The sequence below is a fragment of the Syngnathoides biaculeatus genome, chromosome 3 (genome assembly GCF_019802595.1).
Source record: "Syngnathoides biaculeatus isolate LvHL_M chromosome 3, ASM1980259v1, whole genome shotgun sequence".
Lineage (NCBI taxonomy): Eukaryota > Metazoa > Chordata > Actinopteri > Syngnathiformes > Syngnathidae > Syngnathoides > Syngnathoides biaculeatus.
This window is the reverse complement of record NC_084642.1, coordinates 23096213-23111772: the sequence shown is the minus strand read 5'-3', so window position 1 is coordinate 23111772 and position 15560 is coordinate 23096213. Positions and strand designations below refer to the sequence as shown.

Genomic DNA, 15560 nt, shown 5'->3' with positions numbered 1-15560 from the left:
GTAGTCAAGCAAGCTAGCTGTGAGCATCACGTAACTAGTGGGTGCCCTCCGGAGTGCACTGGCTATTTGTACCAGAGATGGGAAGGTCACAAGACACTCTTTGGCCTCACATGTTCTTGCTTAACTGCTTGCTCATCATCAAGTGGAGGTTCTGATGGGTTTGTATGAGGAGGGGGTAAGGGAATATATGGCTGCCTGCACAATCCATGCAGGAAAAAAAAAAAGTCCCCATCTATGTCCCCAAGGGGAATGTCTTTCTATCCCTAGCGGGCTCTGGTTGGATATTTCTGTGGAATTTGTTCCAGAACTCCCAGTATCGCAAAGTAACACTGTCATCCTGGCAGTAGTGGATCATTTTTCTAAAATGGTTCACTTCATTGCCCTTTTGTTAGACAGTGTTGTGAACCACAGGAGCTAACTGTCCGTATTCACCGGTGTGCTGACAGATTTTCCTATCTTCAAGGATTTTTGATCGCAACTATGGTTGTTGTAATACACATTTGGGAAACTGAAGCGGTTGTGTGCGCTACGTGTTTGGATGCAATACACAATTCCAACGACAGATGGGAGTAATCCCTACACGGTGTCCCTTTCACAATGAAATAAGTTATATTGCTAGATATAAGGGATATAGCAATATTGATATCTCACAGTTCAGTTTTATGAATTATTTGATTTAATAATTGATTGTAATATCAGTTTTATTAATGATTTAATTTGATAGCTGATTATTCCGATATTGTGAGAAAGCTCACAATATTCCAGTAAGAATTGTAGTATTGCAAGGAAGTTTAACAACTATACAACAGACTGACAATTTTGTTAGATATTGTTATCACATCTCTTTCGGGACACTAGATAGACAACAGTCGCACTCACAATCCAATTAATGTTGCAGTTTTTGGGATGTGGGAGGAAACCTGAGGCCCCGGAGAAAACTCATGCAGGCATGAGAAAAACATGCAAAGTCCACACAAGCGAGGTTGGGATTTGAATCCCGCTGCTCAGAACTGTGAGGCCAACAAACACTAACAAAGGCAAAGTTCTATGTTTTTATGTATCAAAAGTATTTTTGTTTCCTATATTGCTCCCTGTAGTTGTTCTAAAACGGCTTCAACTACCGGAGACAAATCCCTTGTGTGTTTTTCACATACTGGTCCCTGGGGGAAAAAAGAGGATTGTAATTCTGATTTTACTTTTTTTAGGTACAAAGGTTTCACTCTTTTGTGCAACAAACTTATGACTCTATTGTTTCCTTGCAAGTGTTTCTATTCCCTGTCACAGCACAATGCTTTTTCAAGACACGGATTACTGTACCGCTTCCCACAATAATGAAATTTGTGTGGCTAAGTGGCACTTAGCCTCACTCAAAAAGACTTGACTCTGCGTTGATTGCTCTGCTTTCCAAACGGAGCCTTCCAAACCACATATTCCACTCATCTGCGCTCAGGTTTACATAGATAGGCTTCATGTACATAAATAATGCTTACTGGGAGACAAACTAAATTATGGTCCTCATTGCAAAGTCATAGTGTACGAGCGTAGTAATGACTGGCAAGTAGATGCTAATGATCCTGAGTTGGAGTCTGTAGCCTGCATAACAAACAGCTCCTGTTTCCTTTCAGCATGCTGATTGTGCTTGTTTGGTCTCCGCGCAGTCAACAAGGACCGCGGAGGTATAATGAGCCCTGTTGAGAGATGGCTGTTTGGCCATCGTGTGGCAACCGACAGGAAAAGACAGGGCTGTAAGGTGTGGCAGTCAATATAGAGAAAATATGTTTGCACTGCCTTTTCTTGTCTGGGGAGGTCCAACTAGATCAAGGGTAGGAAAAACATTTGTGCTCAAGAGCCACATTTGATTTTTAAAAAGGACATGACGTGGAAATACCGTCGCGATTTAACAGTTACATTATAAATTCTTAATATAGATAATATATATGGTGTTGTAAACCAACACACAAGTATGCTTTCATATACTATATTTGCATTGCTTGGCAGTGGCTGCCCAACTAGTGTCGCTCGCTCACAACATGGAAATGCTCGTCGAGCAGTGTGTGACAGCTTATATGTACCAAGTCGTCTTCTACGAAATGGGTCCACAGATAGCACAACTCTGGTTCTGAAATGCTCAAAGATTTCTCCCAAAATAAATTGAAGACATTTATTTCACCTGACAAAACTCAAAGTGATCCAAAGCTTGCATAAAAAGCACCCACAGTGTCACTCTGCCATTTTTCCCGAGTGGGTGAGTACCAACAACAAAGTGGACAGGTAGTTGAATAATGACTGTTATTTCTACTTCACAACAACTGCAAATTGAACTCCATCCTTTTGTAGGAGGCTTTTGCATTCAATCAACAAACTGCATAAATGTTATACTTCAAACAGGTCGGAAACGCATTTTGATGTATGGTATGTATGATACAGTTGAAATAGAATTTTGATAGAAGGTGACCTTCAATGAGATCGATGAATAAACATTTATAAAATAAAAACATTAAAATTAACTAATTATTTAATAAAATAAATGAAAAAAAATCCAACATTTACCCAGTTGTTTATTTTTTTAACATTATTTTAGAATTTATAATAAAAATTATTTGATGACAAACGATTTTTTTTTTAAACGCACAAAGAAAAGAAAGCAGTTATTATTAAAGGACTCTTGCTACTGTAAAAGCTCAGTGGTCTGTATTAAGTAAAAATGGATCATATTTGGTCAGTAGCAAAAGTTTACAGATATCTGCAGTGCATGGAGCAACTCACCTTGACACGCTCCTGCAGTTTTCCAAATCGGACGGTGCCACTCAGGATGCTGCCAATGAATCCTTGCTTTTCTTGGTGGAGTTTGGAGGCCTGAGCAGGAAGAGGAAGAGTGACAGGTCTCTGAGACTTAGCCAAACGTTAAGCAACAGAAGCTTAAAGATATCGTGATACCCTTCTGAATCTAAACCTATAATTCGTGAATTTACCTACCTTTAAGGGGTGCATCCATAATTCGCAAATATTCACTACAGGGGATGGTCACTAATCCCTGCGCAAGGACCACTGCTACGAGCAAAGTGAGAACTCACGTCTAGCCTATTACTTGGACCTGCCAGATCCCAGACTGGTGGTCAATGGCACTACCACGTGTACAGTATAAGTAAGTGTGGTGCATTAAAAGCTGGAGTGGCCCGTCAGAATGCGCAAACCGATTGCTAACTCAACACCAGTGGTGGACAGCGTGTAAGGACGCGGTCATTGTAAACGTTGATCGACGGGCTGCGTAAGTACGTATGTGAATTGGATGCACACAGTCACCCCTCACTCATTGAATCTCATTCCAAAACAGCACAAACTGAATGTTTTATTGTAGTTCCAATTCAGGTTGTATTTTTTTTGTGCACATCGCAGAATGACTGTGCACAGAGACCACATTAGTAATGCACAATTGCGTACGCTTGCAATTTAGAGGGAACATTGGTCAAAAGTATATTTTGGTCAAAATGGCTGTCTATTATAGTAATAAAACAGCTCCAATTACCAGAGACAATTTCCTTGTGTTTTTGACAGACGTGGCAAATTAAGAGGATTCTGTCTACTCAAATTTTGAAGATGACGGACACACACAAATGGGAGCCCATTATGTTACAGTTGGGCCAGTGTGTCAGTTTGACCTTCTACACATGATGGGCTGCCGCTTTTTAGCTGAAAAGTGTGAATGTCTGGAGATTTAAAAGCATTATGGTCTTGCAATCCTGTGTTCTACAGCGAAACAATTGCCATAAAGACAGACTCCACAATGGAACACACAAGAAAGTACAATGATGACATATGAGTACAATGATAACAATGATTATTTTGTAATTGTGGCCTGTATGAGGGTAAAGTAAAAATGTGGCTGGATTTGTTGCTAGTCACATTTTTGAAAAATAGTCGCTACAGGGGGAAGAAAACCTGTTAAACTGGCAACGCAGAGTAGCCCTTGCATTGTCCTCACAGTAGCGACCCCCAGGTCCTCATGGTAATGAAAGTCCTACTTTTCATTTGCATGACACATTGATGACACCAGAAAGTGAGAAGTAGATGTTGAGTGGGCTGTAATTCCTGATAGTGGGTATTTTGAACAAAGAATGGCAGTTTTTAAATGAAAACACCAAGGCACTCTTTGAAAATGGGGGGAAATTTCACAATGTCTCCTAAAAGTAACTTTTCACTGCTTAAAGGACATGCAAGTGTAAAAATGTGTTCATCACAGTTAATAGTCAGCGGTAAAAGAAAACTATCTGAAAGGATTTTCGGCACCACCATAGCCAACCTCGAGGAATTGCACGCTACCGAACTACGACAAAAGAAGGCAAAATCATCTCGGACCTTCCACATCCTGGTAATCCACCCGTCCGGCTCCTTCCCTCGGGTAGACGTTACCGAACAATGCAAACCAAAACTAGCAGACATTCCAATAGTTTATTCCATTTTGCAATTAACTTCTGAAACAGCAAATCTACAGTTCAACTGCAACATGCTGACAATATTTTGTCTTGAGTTTGTTGTCACATTCTGCCGGGTCAAATTTTATTATATATCATACATTACTTGTGCACTCACTGTAGCAGTCTCACCACACTGCACCATTTGCACATCTGTTGTTGACCAATTCTAACCTCTCGTGCCTGAGTAGCATCTGAACCACTTGCACAATCCACTGAGATGTATTGGCAACATTTGCACAATCGACATTGTCCCAGATTATCGCATGACCAGTCACTTTAAACTGCATACATTCCTTGAAGTCTTGGCGCCCTTTGCACAGGGGTCATTGCACTGGACTATTGCTCTATTAAACATTAACCACTTAAATGCAAGAGGTCTCTCCATTCTTTTACACAATTGTCAAAATAAAAAAGTGCACAGTCATTGCCGGATTACTAGCAAACTTTACTGCTCCGTGACTGTTATCGCAATGTCTTTATGAGAAAGTGTTCTCTGCCAATTGACTGTCTGTCCTCATACTAGAGTGGCTGCAACTACCAGAGACATTTTTGAGATACTTGACAATATAAAAATATGATTCTGATTCTAAACACAATAAAAGTGGAGTTTAATTTTGATAATAGACATTTCTTTTTTCCTTCTTTTTTTAGAATTTAAAAGCCTGGAATGAGGCTGTAGCTACTGCACAAAAAAAGTAAAGAAAGCTGAACATATGCCGTCTGAATTGAGCTCCTGCACGACATACTTAGTTCTCGCGTAATGAAAGGCAAAAAGGCGGTTTCAACTTTTGTCACTTTACAGGCACGTGTTACTTTTGTCACTTTAAAGTCATACAGCTGCTCGAGTGGGACCTTCAAACCTTAAAATCAAAGTTAAAAGTTACTCATGGTGCCATGTAGCTGCCTGGCGTTATAACAAGGTGCCAGTCTGGCACGAGAGACCAGGCCGTCCTTTTCAACATGGGTTAAGCACTGCTTTCAGGTGGTGCGTGTCACTAACTCATCGGCCATTTTGTCCACAACTAGGTTTGAGTGCATGTTTGTGTGCATCACGCGAGTGCGACATAGTCATCTCGTACCATGTGTAGAAGCTGGTCACGCTCCTGCGAGATGTGATCTGCCACAGAAACGACAGCTTCCAAATAAGTGCGCGTCTTGCCCTCCTTGAGCACACACTCTTCCTTCTGCTGCTTCAGTGCAATCAGATGTCTCTCAGTCCTCCTGGAATTGGCAGGAGTATAAAGGAATGCGTAAATACGATAAGAAAGCAAAACCTGGCAGAGCGGGACAACTGCAGGGTGGGTTTTATTTGAATGTCTTTTGGACTGATATTATCCTGTGTGGGGGTTTTCCCTGTGCTTTCATTGGTTTTCTATGGGTATTCAGACTCCCTTCCACATTCCAATAATATGGTTCATTCATTTCAGAAGGTTCACAGAAAACTTAAAATTGTCCATAGGTGTGAATCGGAGTTTGAATGCTCCCTGTCAAAGTCATGTAAACAAAAGTCTAGAAATATATTGGACAGCTTTGACATCACTCCTCTGTCATTGATGAAATCCACATCATGTGATTTATGCATGCCGTACTGTTACTGCGCACTCTGGTGGTACTCTGGGAAAACCAGAAACATACATTAAACAATGCCCTAAAATAAACAGTAATTTGCCAGTTTAGGCAGGTTGATGGCTGACCCATCACAGCCTGCGTGAGGCTAATTATACATTAGAAAATACATTTTAAAAAAAAGTATGGCGTAAATGCAACGCAGCTGTGTTACTTTTATTTTGAAAAGTGTTACGCTCATAATTACCTCTGTGTGGACGCATGTGCAAGCAGTGACCCATGAGTGTCAAACCGCAACAGAGGAGCTGGCAGCCATGAAATCATTGAAAGGGACCACCAACTGAGAGTGACTTGTTCACAGAGGTAATTGCATGTATTGACAAGTAAGGACTGCAGTGGGACATGCTAGCAGGTGTGAGAACAAGGGGTTGTCCAAATCTGAGTGAATTTTTGTTTTTTTACTCCGATGAGAGTATTTTTTTAATTCAAAATCTACACCACAATTTCACACAGCCAATTTATCTAAATATTTACTGATTTTTTTTTATTCCAATTATCCATACCAGCTCTTCAAAATATAGAATGTATTGCATTTTACAATGTGACCAAGTTGAGAATTAAGTTATCACTGGTGCAGCCCACTGATACAATTCTGCTTTCTCATGTGGCCCCTTGTAAAAATTGCCCACTTCTAATTTTGATGAAAGGAACATAAGACATTATTTTAACCCTGACAGAGTAGGATAGAGAGTTCTTTATGTCTCTGCTAGATTATTGAATCTTCTCTGTTTGATATTCCGTTGATAACTACATGAAATGGATGGATAATGTACTATGAACAGATAATGGTTAGGTGGATGATCGATAAAGGGCTGCATATTTGTAAGACGTTGAAAGATGATGGGTAGATAGATGGACATCGAAGTGCTAAAGCTTAACATGAGCTCAGGTTTACCTGTTGGCTTGTCTACAGCTCTTCAGCTCTGCCTGTACCCTCTCCACAGCTGCCATCAATTCAGTTTTGTCCACTTGCAGACTTAAATTTTGATGGCGCAATACGTGTGCCTCGGCCGCCTCGCTTTTGTTCCTGCTCTGCTCCTGCTCCAGCTGCCTGAGAAGTGTGATAAGAAACAGCAAATGGAACTTACAACTACATGAGAAAGCATACTTGTACACTGTTAAAGCAATTCAATTAAGTAAATAATTATGAGTGGAAACTACATTGGCTCAATTTAGTGCACTTGGTTAATTTGGAGCGTCATGTTGTGAATATTTAAGGGCCTGTCTCTTTGGAAAAGACATTAACGCAAATCCCTCACAGCAACTCGGGAGACCACAATATGGCTGAACTCTCACCAGGAGAATGTCTGATGACCATTCCACCTGGAAGTTATATTGACTGTGATATCCCAAAGAAGGGGTAAAGTTTCACAAAGACCAACTCGCGGAGACGCTGCAGAGACATCTCTCAGGGCAGACAGCATATCTGCGATGTTATCAAGACCTATTAGAGACTTAAAAAGTCTCCAAAAGGTCAAATTGTACATTGTAATTTCTGTGACACCCTGGTGACTCAGGAAGCGTCCAGGAGACATCATGGACATGACATAGTTCTGAGGACCCGGATTCAATCCTGGCCCTCCCTGTGTGGAGTTTGCACATTTCTCTTCGTGCCTGCGTCACTCCAGTTTCCTCCCATATCCCAAAAACATGCAACATTAATTGGACACTCTAAATTGCCCCTAGGTGTGATTGTGAGTGCGGCTTGACTGTCTCACAATTGTTCTCTTGTGGTTTTCAGCTTTAGTCCCCCCTGTCCCATCTGTTTGTCACCTAACCTGATGGTTTGGGCACATTCAGAGGATAGATTCTGCGTATATATGTAGAGGCTGATGAGGATGGAGCTGCCATGCACAAGAGGACCAAGGAGAAGGTGTATAGTTGTTGTGTGGGAAGACAAAAGGGCAGTTGGAGTTAGAGAGGAGGATGCAGGACATCGGGTTACATAGAGAAGGTTAACGGGCTGTGACAACCTCTAATGTGACAAATTGAAAGGAGAAAATGATGCAGTGATTGAAAGTTGTTTAGAAGTTGTTGTTTTTCTTCAGATTGATCATTTCTACCAATGTTAAATATTGAAAAATCGATATCTAGACACACACACACACACACAGGACAAAATGAGCTTTTGCTTCCTTCAAGCCCTTTTTGAACTTATTCATTTGTACTGTTATGTGGAATAGGTGAGATCCTTCTGTATAGATATCTATTTAATTTTACTCTGTTTTTGTGTTTTGATTGTTGGAGATAAAGGATAACTCAATCAAACTGAACAAACTAAAACAGGTTCTTTTAGTTGTTCTTATAATACATCATCCACTCTAGAGGAGGTAATGTAATAGTGTACCGCCTGAGTTTCCCAGTGATACTGCAGTGCTCTTCCCAGGTGACGGCGTCCTTGAGACGGGTTTTTAGAGCGAGGGCCTCCCTTTCGCTTTTGAGCGCCTCCATCCTATTCTCATCCGCTTCCTCCCGCAAACGCTGGTTTTCTGCCTCAAGCAGCATTAGCTGCTTGGACACTTGGGACACTGCACAGGGAAGAATGGAGACATGGAGGATGGATGAAGAGATGGATAACCACTGAAACACAGTTATTAACCCTCTTCAAATCCAAACACAAAACACACCTATTCAGCGCTTGCTATTCACTTTAACATTTCCCATATCATTTGCCACTGTATTTTCCGCACTATAAGGCGCACCTAAGAACCTTTAATTTTCCCAAAAGCTGACAGTGCGCCTAATAATCCAGTAATCAATATTGAGCCGTAACAGGTCTTGCAACTATGGTAAGCAGCCGCTGACTCCATTTTCCCGCGTGGTGTATGCTGGGATATATGACTGCGCGAAGCGTGGCATTTGATTTCGATTTGTGTGTTTGTGTAAAGACCCCAAAATGACTCCTATAATACTACGACTACTACTACTACTATAATAGTACATCACTGACTTTACCCCGGGGAAAATAATAAAACAACTGTTTATTCATTTGGGGAGTGAACGGAGTTGTCAGAACGCTGGTTTGTAATCTGGTAATAAAGTTTGACTGACTGACCTGTTTTTTTTTGGCATTCCCTTTAGCGCAGTTCCATCTAAAGGATGCATAACACAACCCCAGCCTCTACTGTAGCCTCTATTCTATACGCCTTATAATGCGGTGCACCTTATATATGAAAAAAGTTTGAAAATAGGCCATTCATTGACAGTACGCCGTATAATTCGATGTGCCCTATAGTGCGGAAAATACGGTAATTGTTGTTTAATTATGAGAATACTGCTTGATTACGCTTAACTATATTTGTACAATGACCTTGTGTGGCTTCATAGGTACGTATAAGTATAGATGGTTGATTATAGATGATTGATGAAGTAGTAATGAGGTATGGATAGATGATGGACGGCAGATGGACAATAGACAGATGGATGAACTATTGAATGTAAATGGACATGGATAGTGGATGGGTGGATTTTCATGGACAGTGAGGGATGGGTCCTGAGGGCCGTACTTTTTTTTTTGGTACAGACCAATTCACGTCAGTAAATCAAAGTTTTGATACCTAAGCGCACCCTTGTGACTGTGCAGGAGTGGAAGAGGTGGTAATTTCCCAGGGCACTCTTGAATGCAGCAGTGTGTACGTACACACACACACACACACACACACACACACACACACACACACACACACACACACACACACGCAATAGCCGCACTCAATAGGTGGCTGTTCAATCACGTTCACAACGAACCAGCATGGACTGAAAGCGCTCAAAAGAACAAGATAAACAGTAGCGTTACTGTTTGTCTTTGTTTCTTGTGCAGTGCACTGCGAACAAGTTTGCTTCACATTTTATACTTGAAAAATACTGTAACTGTTTGGATTATACTTTAGAATTTCTAACATTATTACACTATTTTTATATCCTCTTTTGCTCATTTAAATTTAAACATGGGATGTTATATTTGTCAAAGTTTATATATTAAAAAATAATAGTTAAATAAATAAATGATTAGATTTTTTTACATTGAAAAACACTTACATTTATTACCACGTTTCTTTCGGCACCACCACAGCGTGTCATCTCAGATGAACGCACATATATGTTTGGCACAATTTTTATGCCGGATGCCCTTCCTTAGGCAACCCTTCTCAGGGAGTGGAGGCCCCAGTGGGATACGAACCCACAACGCCTGGTTTACCAAACCAGTGCTCTAACCACTGAGCTATGTACTACAGTGGTTCAAATGTGAAAGGTATCCATCCCTATGTACGATGAATCAATGGATTGATGACTACGTAGTTCAAAGCTCCAGCTTGGCATGTACAGAAATAATTCAGGCCCCCTGAAATTTTTCACTCTTTGTCATATTGAAGTATTTTGTGAAAATAATTTAAATTCGTTTAATCCCTCATTAATGTAGACACAGCACTCCATATTGACAGAAAAAAAGTTTGTTAACAAAATGTATTAAAAAATAAACTGAAATATTACACAGCTATAAGTATTCTGACTCTTTGCTAAGTATTAAGAAGAAACACCCGTTTGAGCTAAAACAGTCACAGGCATGAGCATTTCACGGAAACGATCGTTCCGTTACCGTGTCGTTATCCAGCCTGAAAAAACACGGAACCGAAAGTCCGTTTCCCAGATCTCAGGGCTTACTTTTAATAAAATTCGCCCATGTGTAGAATGTAAAACAAGTTCTCAACGAAATGCAACAATCTGTATAAAACAAACCTACATGAACCCCTTTATTTTTAATGATTAAAATGCCCAGCTTTGTCAGTGTGGTTTACAAACAGCACCGGTTTCCGCTTCTGCGCTACACATGTGCAAAGTCGAGTTATTCATATCCGGGTCACTCAAACACTAGTCAAACATGTCGGTTGCTAAGCGTAAAAGACAAAATACTCATGCCTGCTAAGGCTTAATTCTAAACTACATGTAAAAACCGGTTCCCATGAGCATTATCAATGGGAACCGAAAAATCGTTTCCCACCGTTTCCCAGGACAAAAATCAACGGAACCGAAAGATCGGTTACCAAACTTGCCGAAATCCTCATGCCTGCAGTCATGAGTCTTTTGGGGAATGATGCAACAGGTCTCTCCAGAGATGCCCAAATGGGTTTAAGTCAGAGCTCTGGCTGGGCCATCCAATAACGGTCACGGAGTTGTTCTGAAGCCACTATTATTTTTGCTGTTTACTGTGTGATTTTCTTGTTGGAAGGTGAGCCTTCAGCCTAGTCTGGGTGTTTTGTTATTTAAACTACAATTCATACAGAATTTTTCAACTGGTATGTAATTTTGGCGGGTAATTGGCATTCCAGACATATAACAGTTTATTTATGTAAGAGTAGTATTGATCCGGGGGGGCATTTTCATTACAATTCATCATAGTCTAGCTGTGATTTCAAATGTTTTCAGCCTGTGTAAAAAAACATTGATCAGTGTTTTCAGCCGCTGCTTATTGCAGACAAATGTCTTCTTTCCAAGAAAATATTCTGTAAATATCACATTTGAATTCATTATCAAGCTTTACTTCATAAAACCACAGTCTGCCAATTAAGAAAAGTATTCATCAGCATGCATGGTAATGAAGTACCTTTGCCAAAAATGACATCCAAATCATGTGCTGATGCAATCAACTGATAATGTTGGTCGCTCCAGCACGTGATTACAAAAGGATGATGATGATGATGACGTATGTACAGAATGATGACTGATGACAAAATGGATGGTGTACGCAATGATGACGAGGTGGAGGATGGGTGATTAATGGGAAAATTGATGCAAGGGTGGATGGATGATGGATGAGGTAGTGATGGCGGATGTAGTGTATAATGGATGGAAGTCTGTACCTTCAGAAAGACGTTTGCTTTGCTCAGCCTCGTTTTTAGCATTCAGAGCTTCCAGCTGCTCAATCAGCATCTGGTTCTCCTGCAACACCAGCAAGGCCTGCTGCTGAACTTGATGGCTGTGCACACACATGAGGGACCGTGTCCGTGAGTGACTTACTTCAGAATTACCTCTCATACTCAACTGAAATGCACTCAGACACCACTAAGATGCTTTCCTACCCACTCCTGAAGCGCACAAGTACTCATTAATGAAACACTTTCATGCACACTACTGAAAGGCTCTCACTAACTCCACTGAAACGCTTTTGTTAAAGACTACAGAAATGCTCCTACGTACACTAGTGAAACACTTCCATACACACAACTGAAATGTTTTCTTCATTACTGAAATTTTCTCATACCCACTACTGAAACACTCTTACATTAATGATGTTTCATTAATGAAAAAATAATAAAAAAAAAATTACAACTGAAATGCTCTCACACACCACTGGATTGCTCTTAGAGAGACGACTGAAACGGTTTCATACACACTACTGAAAGGTAAATTTCAGTATATGAGTGTATTTCATGATGTATTGTGAAAGGATTTCAGTTGTATGAGGATTTCACTTGTGAACGTCTCACATATGCATTTCAGTTTCATTGACTGTAAGGTGTTTTCTCAAGTATCAGTGGGCTAAAATATCCATGCTTGGTTAAGCAGTGCCAGACAAATATTACAAGACATGAAAGTCTAAATGCAAAACGACGAGTAGCGCATCATTGCCTTCATGATAATGACGACCTTCCCAACATGGCAGCCACGTAAGCACAACGATCACTGAGCTGGCATGTCTCCGGTTAGTAGCTATGCTTGGGAAGCTGGGTGAAGTCCTGTGACTTCCTTGGGTTTGATTGGTGAACTTGACATTAGGGCTTAGATTGGATTGGCGCACTAATGCAGAAGTTGCAGTAACACACACAAAATAGTTAAACAGTCATCCATACATTTTCTGTAGCGCTTATCTTCATGAGTGTCCTGGAGCCTCTCGTAGCTATCCTTGGGCAGGAGGCAGGATACACCTTCAACTGGTTGCCAGCCAGTCGCAGCTCACAAATAAATAACCATTCACTACAGCAACTGAACCTACTATGCATGTACACTATTTGGGATGTGGGAGGAAACTGGAGTGCCCAAAGAAAACGCAAGCAAGCATGGGGAGAACACGCAAACTCCACACAAGTGAAGGTAGGATTTGAAACCTGGTCCTCAGAAATGTGAGGGAGACACTATAACTGGTTGGCCATTGTGACATCGTTTAATAAACAAAAATTGATAAATAAGTGTGACATTAAAATACAGTGAAGAAAATAAGTATTTGAACACCCTGCTATATTGCAAGTTCTCCCAATTAGAAATCATGGGTCTGAAATTTTCATCGAAGGAGCATGTCCACTGTGAGAGAGATAATCCAAAAAGAAAATCCAGAAAGCACAATGTATGATTTTTTTTTAAATTATTTATGTGATACAGCTGCAAAAAAGTATTTGAACACCTATCGGCTAGAATTATGACCCTCAAAGACCTGCGAGTACACTTTTTAAAAATCCACCTCCACTCCATGTATTATCCTGAATCAGATGCACCTGTGTGAGGTCATTAGCTGCATAAAGACACCTCTCCACTCCATACAATCGGTAATACTCAAATTTGTAACATGGCCAAAACCAAAGAGATGTCCAAAGACACCAGAGACAAAATTGTACAACTCCACATGGCTGGAAAGGGCTACGGAGAAATTGCCAAGCAGCTTGGTGAAAAAAGGTCCGCTGTTGGAGCAATCATTAGGAAATGGAAGAAACTAAACTTGATGGTCAATCTCAGAGTGGAGCCCCATGCAAGATATCCCCTCGTGGGGTCTCAATGATCCTTAGAAAGGTGAGGAATAAGCCCAGGACTACACGACATGACTTGGTCAATGACCTGAAAAGAGCTGGGACCACCGTTTCCAAGGTGAATGTTGGTAATACACCAAGACGTCATAGTTTGAAGTCATCCATGGCAAAGAAGGTTCCCCTGCTTAAACCAGCACATATCAAGGCTTGTCTTAAGTTTGTCAATGACAATTTGGATGATACAGAGGAGTCATGGGAGAAAATTTTGTGGTCAAATGAGACCAAAACTGAACTTTTTGGTCATAATTCCACTAACCGTGTTTGGAGAAAGGTGAATGATGAGTTCCATCCCAAGAACACGATTCCTACTGTGAAGCATGGGGCTGGTAGCATCATGCTTTGGCGTGTTTTTCTGCACATGGGACAGGACGACTGCACTGTATTAAGGAGAGGATAACCACGGCCATGTATTGTGAGATTTTGGGGAACAACTTCTTCCCCTCAGTCAGAGCATTGAAGATGGGTCGTGGCTGGGTCTTTCAACATGACAATGACCCACAGCCACACACAGCCAGGAAAACCAAGGACTGGCTCTGTAAGAAGCATGTCAAGGTTCTGGCGTGGCCTAGCCAGTCTCCAGACCTAAACACAAAAGAAAATCTTTGGAGGGAGCTGAAACTCCGTGTTTCTCAGCAACAGCCCAGAAACTTTTTCCGGAGAATTTTTCTTTGTAGATTATCTCTCTCACAGTGGACATGCACCTATGATGAAAATTTCAGACCCCTCCATGATTTCTAAGTGGGAGAACTTGCAATATAGCAGGGTGTTCAAATACTTATTTTCTTCACTGTATATGTCCCTAACGTACAATGATCATAACCTCTTTATCAACCTTTCACATTCAAGCTCATCTTTCCTCACCATCCCTTCTCCTGTCTTCATGTTTCATCCTCAGATATACTGGTAATAAATTCCAGACGAAAAATGCCAACTCAATGGATATTGTCTAATCTATGAAAAAACAACAATTTGCCATGAAAAAATAAGATGCACGAGGTTGGGTCTTGTCTTTACCAGTCCTCCTGACTGAGGTTTTTGGACTCCTTGGCCATTTGAGAGTGAAACCCCTCATTTTCTTTCACCACCTCCTCCACATGCACCCGAAGCTTCTTTACCTCCTCCTGCAGCAACCAATCACATCTTGTTCTCATCTGTGATAAAAACCATTTGGCTTTACAGTAATATTCACATGCACCTTACCTCAGCAGTGCGCAGGAGACTCTCTTTGTCATTCAACATGTCCTCGTATGCCAACATCAGAGGAGACAAATACTTCATGTCCACCTACACCAAACAAGTATAAACGGTGCAAAGTCAATCGGCTACAGTCTGGACTGGTCACTAAACAATCCGAGGCCACATATATACAAAAAAAGCATTCAAACTCACATTCACACCTAAAATTTAAATTCAGTTCAGAGCAGTGGACTTAATCTGGATTCAACCAAATCCCAGACATTTGGTTGGTTCAGCGGAAGTCAAGGCACACACACTGTGGCCGTTTAATTTACCCTACTTGTCTTATTTGTGACAAATATTCAGAACAACAATGTTCGCAGATTTTTAGAAAAACTTTGAGATACTTTTATTACAATACGACTTTGTGACCATCATTTTCAGGACGCTAGACAATACATTGAAAAAAGGAAAACTTTGTTACTAA

The 15560-nt window shown here is 40.8% G+C and overlaps 1 protein-coding gene across 3 annotated transcripts in view; it reads right to left on the bottom strand.

Annotated features, from left to right (window-relative positions):
* Positions 1-15560, bottom strand: part of cep89 (centrosomal protein 89) — a 34927-nt gene that overhangs the window by 9593 nt on the left and 9774 nt on the right. For all 3 annotated transcript variants that reach the window (XR_009794253.1, XR_009794254.1, XM_061814853.1), the window contains exons 10-16: positions 15098-15181; positions 14912-15018; positions 11960-12075; positions 8449-8629; positions 6997-7152; positions 5555-5696; positions 2767-2856 (exon numbers count right to left, since the gene is read on the bottom strand). Coding sequence is in view for 1 of the 3 variants with exons in the window: in XM_061814853.1 (XP_061670837.1) it covers positions 2767-2856; positions 5555-5696; positions 6997-7152; positions 8449-8629; positions 11960-12075; positions 14912-15018; positions 15098-15181 (876 nt within the window). In the remaining 2 variants the exon portion in view is untranslated. The remainder of the gene's footprint in view (positions 1-2766; positions 2857-5554; positions 5697-6996; positions 7153-8448; positions 8630-11959; positions 12076-14911; positions 15019-15097; positions 15182-15560) is intronic.